This window comes from Nicotiana tabacum, chromosome 4, assembly GCF_000715075.1.
Source record: "Nicotiana tabacum cultivar K326 chromosome 4, ASM71507v2, whole genome shotgun sequence".
NCBI lineage: Eukaryota > Viridiplantae > Streptophyta > Magnoliopsida > Solanales > Solanaceae > Nicotiana > Nicotiana tabacum.
This window is the reverse complement of record NC_134083.1, coordinates 7,404,989-7,425,302: the sequence shown is the minus strand read 5'-3', so window position 1 is coordinate 7,425,302 and position 20,314 is coordinate 7,404,989. Positions and strand designations below refer to the sequence as shown.

Below are 20,314 nucleotides of genomic sequence, written 5' to 3'. Positions count from 1 at the left end.
GCAGCAGAGAGTTTGTGAAATTTAGATCCAAGTCCACTAAGTATTTTAACGATGAGTGCGGCGTTTGATCCAGGGGCACCAACAGTTGCAAGTTCATCATAGATCGATCGAACTTGATGAAAATAATCGGTGACCGGACGAGAGTCTTTAGTGAGGCGAGCCAATCGATCTCGCAAGCTGAAAATTCTTGTTTGAGATTTGTTGGCATACACACTATGCAAAGCATCCGAAACAGCTTTGGCGGAGACTGCAACAACAATAGTAGGGGGCAAGTGTAGGATCAACAGAGGCAAGTTATCCACATCTTGATTGTTTTGAGAGATGGTGCGTGTAGGGAAAAAGATGGAGCCATCGAGTTACCCATAGAGATTGTGACCATGCATAAGCATTGAAACTTGAGCTTTCCACAGGGAGAAATTATGACTTGTTTTTAATTTTATGGGCAGTTGCGTAAGGGATTGAGAATTGGACAATAGTAATGGCGTTGTTGACTCCATCAACATTGGTCACAGAAATATTGGTGGCCATTTTAGTGGTTGGGCTAATAAGCGGGAAAAAAGACAAAGGATCGACTCGTGGGAGTTTAGTGTCGCTCTGATACCATAAAAGAGAAGAAAGTAGAAGATGAAAAATACTACTATGTTATTTGATTGTATGGCAGACCATTTATATATATATTTATAGCAGATGCATCAACAAGATAAACTTGAAAAAGATAATGCCTATCAGAAAAGAGTCTAAATAGGAGGAGAGAGTTACAACAAATTTCTAAAGATTAGTAACTACAAAATAGAATTCTACAGTAGTAAGGAATCTTAGAGTAAGCAATAATTAGCCTTTATTATAACTCACCAAGTTGTAAGAAAAGATATACTTTACTAACACACTTGAGATATAGGGAATACATCACATTATAAGTGGAAGGTTAGTTACATGTTGTTGACCATACAATCTAAAATAATTAGTGAAGTTCTTTTCTTGTTTTTGTGGTGCAGTATGTTGAAATTTCTATGAGATTTTAAAGTACCAAATAGTTTCAGTAGATTTTCAAACAGAATCAATTATAATAGCAAAAGAAAATAAAGTCTTTGATGTTATGCTCCACTTTGCACAGGAAATTTTGGGAGAGAACAAAAATTGAACTCAAATATTTTTTTAACTTAGTCAAGCGAAACAACTCAACGAACCTTAAACTATTTCATCATCTTTCTTTTCTCTAACATTGAAAAATAAATCAAATCAAAGTTAAAGCAGGGAAAATACAAAATTCTAAAAAGAGCCAGGCATACAATTCTTTACAAAGCTAGGCATATATTGTTGAAAATCCAAAAGCTTAATGAAGGAGCTTAGTTGCATCAGCTTTCCAAAAGTGAAATTTTCATCAACTCAAAAGAGAAACTATAGTGTAGACTCATCCTTTTTGTGGACCCAGCGTAAAGCAGCTAATGCCACGTGGTAGAAGCTTTAAATTAATGGATACCAAAAGATCGACAAAATAGTCCGGCCGACAAAAGTTAATGGAAAAGTTACATTACCAACACAAAGTAAACCAATCAAAATTACACAAGAAAGTCAAATGTCGACTTTGTCCTGAACGGCAAGCTCTAACTCTCCCTTATTAATACTCCTCTGTACACGGTAAGTGATTTTTGATTGTTTTCACGTAGATTAAAAATTTTATTTTTTAATATTAATTAGTAATAAAATTAATTATATTATCCTTTACTATTTTTTTTTTTACATAAATACTCCTAACATATACTTCAATAATATTTACTTTAAGGACAGCGTAGAAAAAAAATAATTAATTTATTCTTAAAATTTGAAAAAATTACTTATTTTGAACAAGAAAGAAACCAAAAAATTACTTATTGTATAGTAGGAATACAAATAGGAATATAGTAAAGTAAGGTACAACTTAACCTTCAATACATTTAAAAACCGACATATTAATATTGCTTTCGAAAGGAGAGAAACCAGTACCCCACTAGTTTAAGTTTGAGTTTAAATGAGCCTTTTTGGAGTACGAAACTGACCAATTATTTTTTTAATGTGAATTTGAATATTTTGAAACAAAAAAATTTACTATAAATTACAATAGTTAAGTATTTACAGAATAAAAGAAAATCTTGTTTGATTCTCCAAATAGTTATAGATTCACATAAATTTGAATGTGGATACTGATTTATAGACAACCAAATTAATTAATTTTTTTTAAAGATGAACTTGAAGCATGAATAGTATCCAACTTTCTTTAGGTTGGAAATTCTCACTTGTCTGAATTCTTCCTTTGTGCCAGTGGTAAACACTGGTTTAATATCCAAATCCAACAATATATTATACAGACGGCAATGGTGTTGATTTCCCTTCGTTAATCCACGACTCAAACTTCCTCCCGACGTTGGATTTTGTTGCCCCGACCACAGTTGTATATATGTACACTTTATTACTTAAGTACTTGAGTTTTATATGTATAGTTAGTGGCATAGCAGGAATTTTAATAACGGAATTGGAAAAAAGAATTCAAGAATGCCACATTTGAAATCTTAACCACTTTGACACTACATTAGAAACCTTTCACTTTTGGTCTCTCGGTTCTTATTGGGATAGTACCACTCCTAAGTAAGCACATTTAACTTTTCAAAAATGTCTACATACTGCATATTCCTTACACAAAGGGACAAAAAATACACATTTTAATTAATTGAAAGTTGAATATGCTTAATCATAGTATACCATAATTAAGAATTATAATCATAAATTATCAATAATTTTGAAGGACCAAAATTGCTATCATCCCTTCCTTATTTTTAAAAGGTATCACTAATTGTTTTAATTACCGTATAATATTAATTCAATTGTGCGTAACTGAAATCATTGCTAAGATATGAAAGGTCCTGTAATTTTTTTTAAAAGTTACCAGTGCGCATCTATTGGCACATAAAAACAAAGCACAATTAAGCAAAGAACTCATGCAATTTGTAAGCAGCTTAATCTGATTTATTATGGAACCACTTTGAAACGTATTTATTTACACCGTATGACCTTTTTTTTTTATGCCATTCTTTAAGTTTTGTCCCGGTTAAGTCAGTGGACTAAATTTCACCTTTAAAATTAGTTGGATGATTTTTTTTTTTTTACTTTTACAAACAAATTTAGCCAACTAAACTTGGGAGGGATTGAATTTAAATAGTGGCTAAAAAGGCCATTTGTGCAAATATCCTCTTTGTAACATTTCAAGAAAAGAAATGTGTGATTGAGTCCACCTCTAACTCATGTTCTTCCAATTTGGCAAATAGATTCTTCTCTCGAGGCAATCAAATAAAATAATAACTTATCCGTATCCTTGTTTATATCAAATTAATGTATGGGATAAGGTTTGGTACACACTACTATCCTCCTCAGACCCCACTTATGGGATTAAACTGAGTCTATTGTTGTTGTTGCACATCAAATTAACGTATGCAATACATTTGTCTTTTATTCACATATTTATCACCTAATCATAAGTATTTTACTCTAATTTTAACTAATAAAGTTAAATTAATTGATATAATGTAGAGTAAGTTTTTACCGTAAAGTAGCTTAGCTCGTGGTAAGCCTAGTCCATAAATAAGAAATTAAAATTACATCGAGCAAGGAAGTAAACGAGTGGGCCATTAAAAGGAAAAAAACAACCAGAAAGCAGACCCTATCTCTTTGTTAAACAAAGCAAGCTGTAAAAGATCTTTGGTTATTTATTTAATCCCTTTAGTTCAAATTTTCATTTTGAGCTATATATATAGCGGAAGTGAGCAAGAGCGGATGCAACTTTACGTTATTGGGTTCATCTTAATTTAATACTTTTGACGTGAAACATAAATTTATATAATGAAAATTTACCAAAATTTTAACAAATTCTATGCTCATAATATTAAAAATATAATGAGTTCAAAGTTAAAACCTTATAAATTGAATTTATAGAGTTCAAATTTTGAATTCGCTGAGGAACTAGTACCTCGACAACGAGCCATCGTTTGGACTCCCTTAGTCCCTCGGATACCAATTCCCTTTTTACTGTTATATATCCTCACGATTATTGCATTTTTTACTAAAATATGCTAGCACAATGCGCGTGGTTTTCGTTTTCTAATTTATCTCAAATAAGTTATTCATCCCCTTTTTTATATGGTGTTATTTGTTTAAGTATTAAATTTAAAGAAAAAAGACTGGCTCATACTCGATCCAATTTAAATTATGTGAACTTAATCAACTTATTTCTCGTTTAGTTTGTTTGGAAAAAAATGAACTCTCTCTAGAGTTGTAAAGAATCGAACTTAAACTTTCATTGCCACACAAAATGCTATGGCATATTTAACATTACTTTTTTTCCCTTTATTTCTCACTCGGTATTTGATACATGCTTTTGAGATCCCGATTAATCTAGATTCGTGCCGCATAAGGATCATTAAAGGGGAAGTGCTCGCGCAGAAAATTTTCATTCTTAGGGATCGAAGCCGGGTCTTTAGTCAAGGGTGGAAGAATTTTATCATCCTACCACAATATTTGGTGGTTCTTTATAATCACATAAATGTTATAACATGTTTAATACCACTAGTATCAACAGATCTTTATTTTTTTCTTAAACTTCGTGACCAGTAAAATAATTTCACATAAATTGAAACAAATAGAGTAACAAATATACGCTTAGAACTTGTATCTTATATATACCATGATATTTTTGTGATTATAAATATATGTGATCATTATGTATATAGTCAAATCTCTGTATAACAGTCTCGTTTGTTCCGAATATTTTTGTATGTTATAGCGAAATGCTGTTATAGAGAACATATATTATAACATAACATGGAAATTGATTCCACAAAAACTTGGCTTTTATAGTAAAGTGTTGTTATATGGGGATAATGTTATAGAGAGGTTTGACGGAAGAATTTAAATAGAGTAAAAAAAAAGAGTCGCATAAAACGGATGAAAGAATACAACAAAGTGACGATCATACGCCTCAAATCTTTGCTTGACATTAATATCATGGCACTTTGAAACATTTCAGAGACACCTTATTTCGAAGTGGGTAATTTAGTTTCAACCCTTAAAAGTAGTACATGGGATTCGGCATTTTGAATGTGCGCAACAAGAAATCTACAATAATATCATCCCATCCTCCTAAGTTGCCAACTAGTCTGTATCCAGCTTTCACCAATTCTGCCCTTTTCTGAGTTTTCCAGTTACCTTTATGTTCTGTATATAATTCTGAATCATTTTTTCCCCTACATGCAGCCACAACATTAATTAATTAATAATATATATCATAAATATACCATATCCATATGCCTAAAATCAAGATTAATTCTTACTTGCAAATGAACTTGAACCAAGAATGGTAGCCAGCTTTCTTTAGGTTTGCAATTCTCAGTTGTCTGAATTCTTCCTTTGTGTCCGTAATAAAGATTGGTTTAATACCCAAATCCAACAATATTTTATACAGTAACAGAACACCTGGCACTGCCGGTGATTTTCCTTCTTTAATCCATGACTCAAACTTCTTCCCGCTTGATTTTGTTGCCCTGACCACATATAATGTATACACTATCTTAGAGGACAATATAATTTTTCAGCTAAGGAGATTCAATTGAACTGCTTACCCAAAGCCGACTTGAGGACGAGAATAATAAGGAACATTAGATAGCGTGGTTTCATCTATATTAAAGACCCAAAGGTCCTTCCCTTCTTTGGAAATGTTAAGGGACTTGGCGTACTCGATAGCAGCGATGACCACAGCGTTACAATCGTCGCGGTATTGCTGGCTAGTCATGTACTCGCTCACGTAGCTTTTGCATTGAGCGGGTACTGTTTTCCAGTCACGGATGTTGTTGGTTTCAACTGCTATACGCCAGCTCAAACAATTGATTTTAGCACCAGCTTCTGCTGCTCCAGTAGCTATAAAGAGGAGGAAGAGAATGACCTTCATGTTATTGATATTTTATGTTACTCTATTTCTTAGTAAGTGAGTATGTGTGTTGGTCCTTTATATAGAGTTTGAACTTTGAACTGACCCCTTACCATCTTATGATAAGTCAGTGAATTACTTCGTGCCATCTTTCTGTATTTTTTTTATTGTTTTAATAAGTAGTACTAGTAAATTATTGAAGGTGTTTGGTATGCTTTCTTCCTTAAAATTATTTATATTTATCATGATCGTACGGAGAAATAAATTATTGTTGTTGGTCCTAACAAAAGATGCCCAAAGGCAAAACGCAACCCCATCTTACAATTTTTGTTTGGTATCACTCTAAAAATGCAGCAAGCGGGTGTGGGGAGAACTTGAACCATTGGACCAGCACAAATACGAATCTAAAATTTCTATAATATATGTGCATTTTCAAAAAGGAAAAAAATAACTATTTTGTGGGTATTGAGTTCTCTTTTATTGAGTAACTCATCATTCAATTAAGTGTATCATTCTTCTTTTTTAGAGCATAATACTTCATCCATTTCAATTTAGATGATGTAGTTTAATTTAACACTTTAAGGAAAAAAAGTCATGGCCATAGACAGTACAAGGCCTTGTCCAGGGCACTGTCATTGGCGCCCCTGATAGTGCCTCGCGCAGAATCATTGGCGCCCCTGACAGTGTCTCGCGCAGAAACAGTGGCGCCCCTGACAGTGTCTCGCACAAAAATGTTGGTGCCTCTGACAGTGCCTCACACCGACACTGCTATCTGAGCCAATTTTATTTCCTCACTATTTTTGGACATGTAGACTTCGGCCCCAACCCTATAAATACCTCGTAAAGTTAGTGTTTGAAGGGTTAGACATCATTAGAGAGGCAATAGGCTACAGAACACTTTGGAAGCACAAATCACTCGAGTTTTTCACTCCGCCTTTCTTTAATTTATAGTTCAATGCTTTTAGATATTACTATGATTATTTACACAGTTATGAGTAGCTAAACCCGTCATCTAGGGTGGATGGAACTAATTGTTGGATGAAGTCTTGATTGCGTTTTGATAAAATTTAGCCGTTTTTACGCTTTAATTGTTCAACTATGTGTTTCTTATGGTTAATTGAAGGGTCCTTGATTAAACGTGTCTAGTTATCTTTTGTTGCTTGAGAGAGAATACTTGATAAGAGATTAATTACTTGAATTTAAAAGTATGATTAGAGATAACGAAACTTTGGCGCGATATTTATGAGTTATACGAATTATCATTTAGAGTAGTTCGAGAGAATACTTCTAGTAAATTATCGTAATTGATCGAGAGATAATTGCGGTAAACAAGAACTCATCATCTTTAGAGAGAGTTGCGGCGAGATTATAGCTAACGTGTGAGGAATTAATCTGGAAATTGGAGAAATCATAAATCCTAGATCTTTTTATCCTTGATTCAACCCCATTCTTGCTAGTTGATAGTTTTTATTGTCATTTCTTCTTAGTTAAGTAATTTTTGTTAATTCGCAAATCATATCTTGAACTCTGAAAGTTGTCTAAGCTTATTTTTAGTGATACTAAAAAGTTGTAGCAAATAGATTAGTTCTCTGTGGGATTCGATACCGGACTCTTAAACCAGATTATTTTTGCAACGACCGCTTAGTCCTTTTTATAAGGCATAGTTACTCGTGATCAAATTGTAGCATCGTTGCGGGGGAACTAACGGTGTTATTTGTTACAACTTGAAAGAATTGTTAGGATTTTTAGTTTAGATCAATTTTTCATGGTGCAAAAAATATTTTCATTAAAATTCTCACGTTTGAATTCTTCTGTGCCTCAAGTGCATGCCTAGAAGCTCCTTGAGAACTGGTGAACTATTTGAAAGTCTCTCAGATTCCGAGAAAGAATTGATGACATTGAATCGGGCTAACAAAAAGGGCAAACAGCAAAAACAGAACGAACAAATCGAAATTTAAATGGGTGACGTCGAAAACGTCAACGGGAACAATAGAAATAATCAAGTTGACCCAAACATCAGAGTGGTAACACCTATTGTACCAAAGGCTGCTTTATATGATTGGGCGCAACCAACTGCTGACAATCTGGCAACTGCAATTGCAGTCCCTCTGATACAAGCGGAGACTTTTTAAATTACAAATAACATGCTGCACTTGCTATAGAATAAAGGGATGTTCTCCGGGTCTTACATCAAAGACCCACAACAACATTTGAAGAATATTCTATCAATTTGTGTCACTCAAAGACAACCGAATGTGACACCCGAAGCAATCAGATTGTTATTGTTTCCATTCTCAATGACTGGGGATGCTCAAACTTGGCTGAATTCGCTCCCAATAAACTCCATTGCTACTTGGGAGGAACTAGTCAAGAAGTTTTATCCACCCAATAAGACTGCAAGGAAATTTGATGAGATACTGCAGTTCAGGTAGAAACCAACTGAAATTTTGCAAGAAACCTGGAGAGGTATAAGGATATATTTGTGAAGTGTCCACACCATGGCATCCCAGATCAGATGCTAGGACAGAGATTCTATATTGGTTTGGCTGACAGTCTAAAGGCCAATGTAGATGCTTCAGCAGTGGGTGCATTCTTGAGCAAATCATTCACAGAGTGTAAGATTCTTCTTGACAATATGGCTCAAAATTCAGGTTGGATGACGAGGGATACAACACTCACTCCAATAGTACATTCTGTTTCTCTTGACCCAAACAATACAAATGCATAAAACATAGTCACTCTCCTGACCCAGATGAGCTTGTTGACAAAGAAAATTGATGATATGAGCACGAAACAGGTTCATATTGTTGACACGTCAAATGGAGGCCTATGCACTCATTGCATCAATCAGTCGTATATTTGCTCGTGGAGTGGAGAAAATGATAACCATGGCTTCAGAGAAGACATGAATTACGTAAATAATTTTGGGGTTCAGAGGCAAGGTGGACAACAATGGGGACCTCAAAATCAGCAGTAGTGACCAACCCAGCAACATTACAATATCAATCCTCGGGGAGCACGACCACAAGGCTAAGTTATGCCCTATCAAAGGCAACAGAGTTACAATTAGCAGCACCAACAACAACTGGCTTACCAACAGCCTCATCAACAGCAGGTGACCAGACATGGCGACAATTATGTGATAGAAATCAAGGGCATATTGCAACAAATCATTGGGACAAATGGAAGGAAGAAAGAAAAGTTAGTCGCACATGACTCGGCTATTAAAGGCATTAAAACTCAGTTAGGCTAGTTGTCCATGGCTTTGAACAATCGCCTATAAGGAACGTTGCCTTCAGACACAAACATCGATCCAAAAGAGCAGAAACCGAATCAGTTAATGTCAGTGAGTCTCAGGAATAGAAGGGATTTGGACAGAGAGCAAAAAGTTGCTCAATCTAATAAAGACACAGGGCCATTTACTCCGGTGCCATTCGATATTGATGAGTCGATGGAGCTCACAGAGGTTGTAATTGAACAAGCACAAGTTGACAAAGGCAAGAAGAAAGAAATTGAATAGTTTCCAGAACAGGTAGTGGAAACGACTTCTAATCAGGAAACAACACAAAGCAGTGGGCAGAAGCTACTTCCTGAACCATTCCATCAGAGGTTGTCACAAAAAAAGAAAGATGATCAATATAGTAAATTCATGGAAATGCTCAGACAGATTTAATTGAATATTCCGTTGATGGATGCTTTGAGGGAAATGCCAAGTTATGCTAAAATGATGAAGGATTTAATGTCTCGAAAGTTTGATTTCCAGGACCTATCTACTGTAACTCTGACTCAAGCTTATAGTGCGGTAGTGACAAGTCCTATGGCTCAAAAGTTGTCTGATCCCGGTAGTTTCACTATGCCATGCACTATTGGAAGTTATGTTTTTGCTAAAGCATAGTATGACTTGGGAGCCAATATTAACTTGATGCCCTTGGCAATATACACAAAGTTAGGCATTAGCAGAGCTAGACCAACCTCAATGTTGTTGCAACTAGCTGATCGCACAATGAAAAAGCCAACAAGAAGATGATGTGCTCGTCCAAGTGGGGAAGTTTGTATTTTATGCTAATTTCGTTATTCCTGACTGCCAGGTTGACGAAGAAATACCCATAATTTTGGGAAGGTTGTTCTTAGCCATTGGGAGAGCATTAATTGACTTTGAGATTGGAGAATTGAAAATGAGGTTGAATAATAAAGAGATAATATTCAATGTTCAACAATCTATGAGGAGGGCTAGTGAATTTGCAAATTGTTCTAGTGGAGGCAGTTGATGTTATACTACAAGAGGAGGATGAGACTCTCTATGTCAGAGACCCATTAGAAGCTTGTTTGATGAATTTGAAAGAAGTGGATGGTGAAGAGTTGACAGACTGGGTTATGGCTCTCAAAGGTCAAGGGTTATGGAAAAGGGAACCTCAATTTGAACCACTACACTTAGAAGAAAGAGAAACACCACTTGTGAAGCCGTCAATAGAGGGAGCACCACAGTTGGACCTGAAACCGCTTGCAGCTCACCTCAGGTATGCTTTCTTAGGGCCTAACTCTACTTTACTTGTTATTATCTCATCTGGTTTGTTAGTTGTGCAGGTAGAACAACTCTTATAGGTGTTACAGGAATGTAAGATTGTTATTAGTTGGACCATGATAGACATTAAGGGTATTAGCCTAGCCTTTTGCATGCATAAGATTCTTTTGGAAGAGGGGCAAAAACCTTCCAGGGAACAACAAAGAAGGCTGAACCCGAATATGAAGGAAGTGGAGAAAAAGGAATATATTAAGTGGTTGGATGCAGGCATCATCTTCTCGATTTCGGATAGCGTCTGGGTAAGCCCAGTCCAATGTGTTCCGAAGAAAGATGGCATGACTGTTGTGCAGAATGAGAATAATGAGTTGATCTCTACTCGTACAGTCACGGGCTGGCAAATTTGCATGGATTACAGAAAACTGAACACTGCCACCCGGAAATACCACTTTCCCTTACCATTCATTGACCAAATGTTGGATAGATTGGCAGGGAGGTCTTACTTATGCTTTTTGGATGGATATTTGGGGTACAATCAGATCACAATAGCCCTTGAGGATAGAGAGAAAACGTCATTCACTTGTCCATATGTCATCTTTGCCTTTCGGAGAATATTGTTTGGCCTATGCAATGCACCGACCACTTTCCAGAGGTGTATGCTAGCCATTTTCACTGATATAGTTGAAGCTATTATGGAAGTCTTTATGGATGATTTCTTAGTGGTGCGGAATTCATTCAATGACTATCTTACCAATTTGAGAAGAGTGTTGAAAAGGTGTGTGGAGACAAACCTGGTGCTAAATTGCGAGAAGTGCCATTTTATGGTACAAGAAGGTATAGTGTCGGGCCATCGAATGTCAAGTAAGGGTATTGAGGTCGACCATGCTAAAGTTGACGTAAAAGAGAAGTTGCCACCATCCACGTCAGTCAAGGCAATAAGAAGTTTCCTCGGGCACGTTGGTTTCTACGGGCGATTTATAAAGGATCTCTCTAAAATTTCTAATCCCTATGTAAACTGCTTGAAAAGGATCACCCTTTGTGTTTTCTGATGATTGTAGGTTAGAATTTGAGGAGTTGAAGAAGAGACTAGTGATTGCACCAATCATCGTTACACCCGACCGGGAGCATCCATTTGAGCTCATATTTGATGCGAGTGACTATGCTATAGGAGTAGTTTTGGGGCAGCGAAAGGACAAAATGGTGCACCCAATTTACTATGCAAGTAGAACGCTAAGCGGTGCACATCTCAATTATACTGTGACTGAGAAAGAGATATTGGATGTAGTGTTTGCATTCGATAACTTTAGGTCTTATTTCATAAGTTTAAAAGTGATTGTTTATACTGACCATATAGGACTTAGTTACTTGATAACAAAGAAGGAGTCAAAGCCACACTTGATCTGTTGGGTTCTTTTTCTACAAGAATTCGATTTGGAGATCTGCGATAGAAAAGGAACGAAGAATCAAGTGGCAAACCACCTTTCAAGGTTGGAGGGAGCTGAAAAGAAAGTAGAGGTTGAAGATATAACAGAGACATTCCCGGATGAACAATTACTAGCAGTGGCAATAGAGGAGACTCCTTGTCATGCTGATATTGCTAACTATTTAGCAAGCGGTATTGTACCTTATGAACTCTCTTCGACTCAAAAGAAAAAGTTCTTTCGTGATTGTCGGTCTTATTATTGGGATGAACCTTTACTATGAAAGTCTGGGAGAGAGTGGTAGAACTAAGGTTGAGGAGGATTATGTCTATTTTCGAGAACTAGTTTGGGTTTATGCCGAGGCGTTAGACTACACAAGCCATCCACCTTGTTAGGAGATTGATGGAGCAGTATAGGGAGAGAAAGAAGGACTTGCATATGGTGTTCATCGACTTAGAAAAGGCGTACGATAAAGTTCTAAGGGAAGTTTTGTAGAGATGTTTGGAGGCTATATGTATACATGTTGTCTACGTTAGGTTGATTAAGGACATGTATGATGGAGTAAATACCCCAGTGAGGACGGTGGGTGGGGACGTGGACCATTTTTCGGTTATGATGGGGTAGCATCAGGGGTTGGCACTCAGCCCTTTTTTGTTTGCTCTGGTGATAGACGTACTAACACGCCACATCCAAGGGGAGTTGCCGTGGTGCATACTATTTGTAGATGATATTGTATTGATCGACGAGATGTGAGACAGTGTGAATGCGCAATTAGAGGTATGGAGGCAGATCCTGAAATCTAAAGGTTTCAAGCTAAGCAAGACTAAAACAGAATACTTGGAGTGTAAGTTCAGTGGCGAGACTCAAGGAGGGGAAGGGGTGGTGAGGCTGGACTCGTAGGTCATCCCTAGGAGAGGGAGTTTTAAGTACCTTGGGTCTATTATTCAGAGGGATGGGGAGATTGATGAAGATGTCACACATCATATTGGAGCGGGATAAATGAAATAGAGACTCGCTTTCGGTGTTTTATGTGACAAGAAAATGCCACCGAAACTTAAGGGTAAGTTTTACAAAGTGGTGGTCAGACCAACAATGTTGTATGGGACTGAGTGTTGGCCAGTCAAGATCATTCATGTCTAGAAGATAAAGGTAGCAGAGATGAGGATGTTGAGATGGATGTGCGGGAACACCAGGTTAGATAGGATCAGAAATGAGGTTATTCGCGACAAGGTGGGTGTGGCCCCTATTGAGGACAAGATGTGGGAAGCGCGACTTAGATGGTGTGGTCATGTGAGGAGGAGGAACACAGATGCACCATTGAGGAGGTGTGAGAGGTTGACATTGGAGGGCCTAGGGAGAGGTAGAGGTAGGCCAATAGACATGGCGCAACTTCAGCTCACCGAGGACATGAACCTTGATAGGAAGATATGGAGGTCGAGGATTAGGGTAGTAGAGTAGGTAGTCTAGAGTGTTCATAACAGTAGTATTGGTACCAAGTCTCGCTTTCTGTTGGCAGTAGGTTTTTATGACTAACCATTGTTTTCTTTCATTATTGATCACCTTACTGTTTTGTTGTTTTTATTCTGCTTTTATATGGCTTTTTGGTATTATCCCTTTTAGTCTATATTTTCATTAATGTGGTGCTTATCTGAGCTGAGGGTCTATTGAAAGCAACTTCTCTATCCTCACAAGGTAGGGGTAAGGTATGTGTACACACTACCCTCCCTAGACCCCACAGTGTGGGACATTACTGGGTATGTTGTTGTTGTTGTAACCTTTACTTTTAAAAATTTATGTGGATAACATGATCCAGAGGTGTATCCCCGAGAAAGATCATTCTTCTGTTTTGCAGGCTTGCCACGCTTCACCATATGGTGGGCACTTTGGAGGAATTCGGACAACTGCGAAGGTGTTGGAGTCGGATTTGTATTGGCCGACTCTATTCAAGGATGTCCATGCCCTGGTGAAATGTTGTTATGAGTGCCAAAGAGCCGGCAATATATCTCTCTGTCACGAGATGCCGATGACTACAATTCAAGAGGTAGAAGTGTTTGACATATGGGAGATTGATTTTATGGGACCATTTGTCAGCTCGTATGGTAACAAGTACATATTGGTACCAATTGACTATGTCTTCAAATGGGTTGAAGTTGCGGCTCTTCCAACAAATGATGCCAAAAGAGTGATAGGATTTCTAAGGAAAAATATTTTCACACAGTTTGGCACTCCGAGAGCTATAATCAGTGATGGTGGAACTCATTTCTATAATAGAGCATTCACAAGGCTGTTAGAAAAGTATGGAGTTCTCCATAAGGTTTCCACACATTACCACCAACAAATGAGTAGGCAAATGGAAGTGTCCAACATGGAAATCAAAAGTGTCCTGACCAAGACAGTGAATGCGACTCGGACTGATTGGGCAAGGAAGTTGGATGTTGCATTATGGGATTACCGCACAACATTTAAAACTCCAATTGGTATGTCTCTATACAAGTTGGTGTTTGGAAAATCCCGCCATCTTCCGATGGAGCTTGAGCATAAAGCCTTATGGGCATTGTGGCAGTTGAATTTGGATATGGAAACCACAGGCACAAGTAGAGTTTCAAAGTTACATGAACTCGAGGAGTTCCAGCTACAGGCATTCGAGAGTACAAGATTGTACAAGGAAATGATGAAGATGATGCATGACAAGCACATTCTAGACAGGAACTTCAAACCCTGAGATCTAGTGTTGTTATACAACTCGAGATTGAGATTATTTTCGGGTAGGCTGAAATATAGATGGTCGAGACCATTTAGAGTTATGCAAGTGTTCCCAAGTGGAGTAGTAAAAATTGAGTCCGAAGATGGAACGAACAGGTTTAAAGTGAATGGGCAAAGGTTGAAACACTACCTTGGAATGATTGAACAAAAAAGGGAGAAAGATGTGACGTACTTGGAAGAGCCTCAATATGTGAGCGAAGTGTAATCCTAAAAGCATGCGTCTTGCCGTGACGTTAAATTAGGCGCTTCCTGGGAGGCAACCCATGGTCGTGTTGTAGTCGTCATGACATGACGTTAACTAAGGTGCTTATTGGGAGGCAACCCAATTTGTAGCGTAGATTTAGTTTAGTTTTAGTTTTCGTTTGATATTGAGGCGGATTAACAAGTGAGTTTTGTGTGGGTTTGTCGTGTTTTTGTAGGTAGTGGAGCTACTTGGAAGATTGATGTGCTCGAGATCCTAAACAAGCTAAAGGGGTGCAAAACAAACAAGAAGACATTGAGCAATCATGGGGAGAAGTCTCCTCTTAGCGCACCTCATGTCTCCTAGCAGCATCCAAACATTGCCCCGCCCCGTGCTAAAAATCCAGTGCCCCAGATGCTGCCTTGCGATGTCTGTCACGCTAAGCTTAGCGCCCTAGACTCTATGATGCAACCTATATAGCATCATTATTGGCGCGCCTCATGCCGCTTCACAGCATCCAAACGCTGCCCTCACGCTGCCTCGCGACTTCTAGCTCGCACGCCTCACACGGCCTGGCGCTGTCCAACGCGCTAAGGCCCTATGTAAGTCTCTCGATTTATTTTTTCTTTTGTTTTTCCCATTCAACCAAACCCATTAACAAAACAACATTCCCCTCTTAATTAATTACCAGCCCCACAAACATCCCGCTCTTGTAAAACCCAAACGACCCCAGCATCCACAACAAAATAAGAAACAAAATCTTCTACCTAACTCCCTGCCCCCACTGTCCCGTGTTCAAGGAGACACCAAAAATCCCAACGCCTCAAGCCACCACCTTACCTCCAATGCCTCGTTCTCTTTCTCAAGCAACATGTATGATTTTCTCTCTCCTCTATTATCTTTTTTTCCTTGTAATTTCTAGTGTTAGGTGATATGCTATACAAGGTGCAATTGTGCTAAAAATTTCCAACGCCAAATACCCCTTAGGATATGTTGTGATTGTTGTAACGAGTGTTTCACACTCGATTCCCTAGCCCATTTTGGGAGGATGGAGCAATCCTTCACCCACAAAGAAACTCACACACAAATAATGCATACAATGTGTTTGATAAATTGCCTCATTGGCGATTTTAGTCCCAATGGGAGCCCGAGTCTCCGGGATTGGTTGTTTTGTATTAGAAGTGCATAATTGATATAAAAACCTAAGTGTGGGGTAACTCTACGGAGTCGATGTGGATTGATAAAGTGTGTTTGCAATGACATACGGGCTATGTGTAGTGCCGAAATTTAGATACTAATACACTGAGTAGCCTATGGTTTAAAGTAATTAGCATATCATAGAGCATTTAGTGTGGGGTCACTCCGACCTTATTTTTGTGATAGTTGTTGTTTCCTTGCATTGACAATTGTCATTGTTGACAGGTACGTGCAATATGGTTCGTGCAACAGCTATTTCTGAGGCACCGGCTAAGGCCAAGGCACCACCAAAGGCAAAGGCCACCTCGTCAGGCCCACCGCCAAAGAAAAAGAACAGAGTTGAGCCTATGTCTGGTAGTCACAGTGGTAAAGTAAAGCAAGTGTCTTATGCTTCTATCGGGGCACAACCTCAAGAGAGAGCGACTCGTAAGTATGGCATCAAGAGTGTGCCCCCATATGGGAGGGGATGGTACACGAAGTGTTGCCCAAACTCATATCTCCCTGATTTTGCAGTTGATGAGCACAAATTGAAGTCCTGTGACCCTCAGATTTGGGAAAGAATACATGAACTAGGACTGGGTTTTGTATTTAAAAATCCTGGAGAGGCAAACTTTAGCTTAGTGCGCCAATTCTACGCCATATGGAACATTGAGAATACAAAGCAATTGGTGCCTATTCGTGGAAGGCTTATTGATATTTTAGCTAGTGCATTATGTAGATTTTTGGATGCCCCTGATGTCCCATGTTGTCTGTTGTGTGACTTTTTTGACCGGCCTGCTTACACAAATATTAGGCACACACTGTGAGGTGTTAATTCGAATGCGGTGTGAACACGGGACAAGATACAGAACACCCGTACTTCTTTGCTGAACGTGAAGTTTATGAAAATTGCTAAAGTGTGGTTGCGCTTGCTGAACACGAGACTACTTTCGTGTGATTATGATTCTGTTGTTGTCCGATAGAGAGTATGTCTAGTGTATTTCTTAATGAAAGGGTGGTCGATGAATGTAGGCCAGTTGATACGTAGCCAGATGGCATAATCTAGAAAGGTCACTCTAACTAGAATATTCTTATGCAATATTTGTGTAGAGAGCAAGTGGATGAGGAGCCCAAGTTTGACATATTGATTCCATCCACATCTCGAGCTACCGACATAGCGGTTATCCGTGGGCCAGATAAGGGAGATGGTACGACATTGACTACAGCGGAGCGTCAGGCTCGCGATGAGAGCATCCTGGCTTATTTGTATAGGATGATGGATTTGCAGTTGAGGATTAGGGGTATGCCTGCTACTTCAGAGGAGAGGACTTAGTTGACTGAGCGGTTCCCGCTCACCATACCTGCACAACGATTAGTTGGTTTATCTGTGGGCTAGGGGTGCCACAGAGGAAAATATCAACAATCTAGAGCATTCGGTACAGGGTGACGAGGAGCAAGTTGATCTAATGATTGATGCCACTGGTAAGGATCTGGGTAATGACGTTGATGATTGGGATGAGGATGACCAAGCCTTATTCGATGAGGGTCATCGTCTCGAGGATTGATCAAGGAGTTCTTATTCACCCTTTCTACTTTAATTATGCATTGGGGACACTGCATTTTTAAGTGTGGGGTGGGTAACTCTCAATGTGCATAGTAGTAATAGATTAATAACCATATTAGCTTCTTCTTCTTTTCTTTTTTTAATTTCTAGCTTATTATTTACTTTTTTGTTAGCTTCTTGTTTTATTATTTTAGGATACTTTAGAATAGTATTGAGTAGTGTAGTAGTTTTTATTTTATATTTTATATTTTATAAAAAGAAAAAGAAAAAGAAAAAAAATTTGACTTTTCCCGATGATGGATCTCCTAGACAGTTTTCTTGAGGGATTTAAGTCTAATAAAAAATACAAAAAAATAGATAATAGAAAAAAAATACAAAAACATGTCTTTTATTTTTCTTAGGTAGTAATAATCCCCCGTGGTTTTTCTTCATTCCTTGGTTCTTTTCCGTGGGATGTAACTTGAATCGGGTAATAGTTTTAATTTATTTATTTTTACTTTTATAGTAGTATGTAGGAAATAAAGGAGAAACTGATGTGATTTGCACCCTTTGACTTGTTTGATGGTTGCATATTTAGGTTCTGGCATGCGTTTCACCTTCCCTTAACTTTAAATATATGATGATACCTTGGTAAAAATAAATAGCATGTGGTATAACTCCTATGTCTCGACTACTTGACTTGTGTTCACTTTGTGCTTTATGCTTAATATATCTCTTGGATTTGTGAATACTTGCTTGATTGAGAGTCCGAATGAAACCGTCCTTAGGGAGTCATGTGCCATGTGTGAAGTGAGTTCTTTGCATAGTCCATGTTATTGTATTTTAGTCTAGAACTTGCCTATAATGTGAATTGAATCGAAATCCTAGGTATTGCTTGGTTTGAAAAGTGATGTTAGACTTTCTTTATTCTTTTTGAGTTTTGTTGCCTATCACAAATAAAATCGTCCCCAGTTACCATTTTTGAGCCTATAAGCTTTTCTTTTGGCACCCGCATTGCAAGCGTATCCCCGTTTATTCTTAATTGAATCATTTTGATCCTTAGACCTCTTAAAGCACTTGAATTGTAAAGAGAGCGCTAGAAAGAAGTAATGAGGAAACTTGGGGTAACTTTTGATTGGAACCAATAGAAGGATGAAATGTGCACTTGTGCTGTAAATAAAAATCCATTAGTGGCAAGGCAAAAATACAAAAAAGGGAATAAATGAATAAATAAAAGTTTCTTATTTTTGCTAGTGGATGTGATCTAAAGCAGTGCATAAAGAAGAAGGAAATATATTCTGGGGTGAGCTATCTTGTGATGATTGAAGTGGATTGAAGGAATTTTGCGCCTAAAGTTGAATACGTGATGTGTTAAAGTGCTTAGGAGGGTTAGCCACTATATCTTAAATATAGTCTACCCATCCCTTAGCCCACATTACAGCCATAATAAAGTCCCAGTTGATTTCGGACCGAGCGGGCCTACATTAGTAGATGTTTACATAATGGGCAAGCCTATGGTACCTTTTGCGTGCATGTGACTTCTTTGAGAAAGTGGATGATTTTTCTTCATATGTATGAGTCCTTAAAATATATTGGATCATGTGATTCAGATGTGTGGACTGCTTACTCTTATTTTTATTGTGAGGGCACATGGTTTCACAAAGGATATGTAACATTATTAGACTTCTCTATTAGATTAAGTATTCAAGCCTCAGGTGCATTGTGACATTGAGTTAGTTTTCAAGGCTAGGATTGTTATAATCATGTTGTTCCTGAGTTGGATGTTTTGAAATTGGGCATGAGTATGGGAAGTGTATTTTGATCGCATATGCTAGAGCTTAATTCTTACTATCAACCATGGTCATAAGTGTAGCGTGCTGTGAATGTGTGGCTTATTGGGTACTTGAAGAGGAAGTGTTTGGTTGGTTGACTCAAGGGCGAGCAACATTTAAGTGTGGGGTAATGATGTCGTGCTATAATTTCATATATTTTGACGTTATTTACCCTACTTGCTTGTTGTTTGGATGCTAATTTGTGCGACAATTGAGCTTATTTCATGTGTAGGAATGCTTAGACATAAATTGGAGAAAGGTTGCACGAAATGGTACCTTAGAGCTACAAAATGGAGCAATAAAAGAAGACGTGCAAGACATTGAAAATTCATGGCCATAGACAGTGCAAGGCCTTGTCCAGAGCACTATCATTGGCGCCCCTAACGGTGCCTCGTGCAGAAATATTGGTGCCTTTGACAGTGCCTCACGTCGACGCTGCTATCCGAGCCAATTTTATTTCCTCACTATTTGTGGACATGTATACTTCAACCTCAACCCTATAAATACCTCGTAAAGTTAGTTTTTGAATGGTTAGACATCATTAGAGAGGCAAGATGCTACATAGCACTTTGGAAGCACGAATCACTTGAGTTTTTCTCTCCGCTTTTCTTTAATTTATAGTTCAATGCTTTTAGATATTACTATGATTATTTACACAGTTATGAGTAGCAAAACCCGTCATCTAGGGTTGTGGAACCAATTGTTGGGTGAAGTCTTGATTTCATTTTGATATAATTGAGCCGTTTTTAGGCTTTAATTATTCAACAATGTGTTTCTTGTGGTTAATTGAATGGCCCTTGATTATCATGTCTAGTTATCTTGTGTTGCTTGAGAGAGAACACTTGATTATATTGTTGTTGAACAACGCCACTTTTGAGAAAGTTAAGAGTTTAATTACTTGAATTTAAAAGCGGGATTAAAGATAATGA

At 37.9% G+C, this 20,314-nt stretch overlaps 2 protein-coding genes across 2 annotated transcripts; one reads left to right on the top strand and one right to left on the bottom strand.

Moving 5' to 3' along the window:
• Positions 1-4,999: 4,999 nt before the first annotated feature.
• Positions 5,000-6,020, bottom strand: LOC107830622 (acid phosphatase 1-like). Its single transcript, XM_016658243.2, has 3 exons — positions 5,646-6,020; positions 5,358-5,567; positions 5,000-5,270 (listed from the first exon to the last, which is right to left on the bottom strand). The coding sequence occupies exons 1-3, from the start codon at positions 5,969-5,971 to the stop codon at positions 5,093-5,095; spliced, it is 714 nt and encodes a 237-aa protein (XP_016513729.1). The 5' UTR covers positions 5,972-6,020; the 3' UTR covers positions 5,000-5,092.
• A 3,618-nt stretch (positions 6,021-9,638) lies between these two features.
• On the top strand, positions 9,639-12,643 carry LOC142179780 (uncharacterized). The gene is made up of 6 exons (XM_075250654.1): positions 9,639-9,792; positions 10,206-10,467; positions 10,582-10,771; positions 11,120-11,391; positions 11,528-12,084; positions 12,561-12,643. The coding sequence occupies exons 1-6, from the start codon at positions 9,639-9,641 to the stop codon at positions 12,641-12,643; spliced, it is 1,518 nt and encodes a 505-aa protein (XP_075106755.1).
• Positions 12,644-20,314: the final 7,671 nt, after the last annotated feature.

What these genes read in the sequence shown, in the direction of transcription:
- LOC107830622 (XM_016658243.2), bottom strand. Translation starts at nt 5,971, where the DNA reads ATGAAGGTCATTCTCTTCCTCCTCTTTATAGCTACTGGAGCAGCAGAA. An exon ending in CGTCCTCAAGTCGGCTTTGG is followed by an intron (nt 5,568 to 5,645) that starts GTAAGCAGTTCA and finishes ATATGTGGTCAG; the next exon opens with GGCAACAAAATCAAGCGGGA. An exon ending in TGGTTCAAGTTCATTTGCAA is followed by an intron (nt 5,271 to 5,357) that starts GTAAGAATTAAT and finishes GGCTGCATGTAG; the next exon opens with GGGAAAAAATGATTCAGAAT.
- LOC142179780 (XM_075250654.1), top strand. Translation starts at nt 9,639, where the DNA reads ATGGATGCTTTGAGGGAAATGCCAAGTTATGCTAAAATGATGAAGGAT. An exon ending in TCAAAAGTTGTCTGATCCCG is followed by an intron (nt 9,793 to 10,205) that starts GTAGTTTCACTA and finishes AAATTGTTCTAG; the next exon opens with TGGAGGCAGTTGATGTTATA. An exon ending in CGATTTCGGATAGCGTCTGG is followed by an intron (nt 10,772 to 11,119) that starts GTAAGCCCAGTC and finishes ACCACTTTCCAG; the next exon opens with AGGTGTATGCTAGCCATTTT.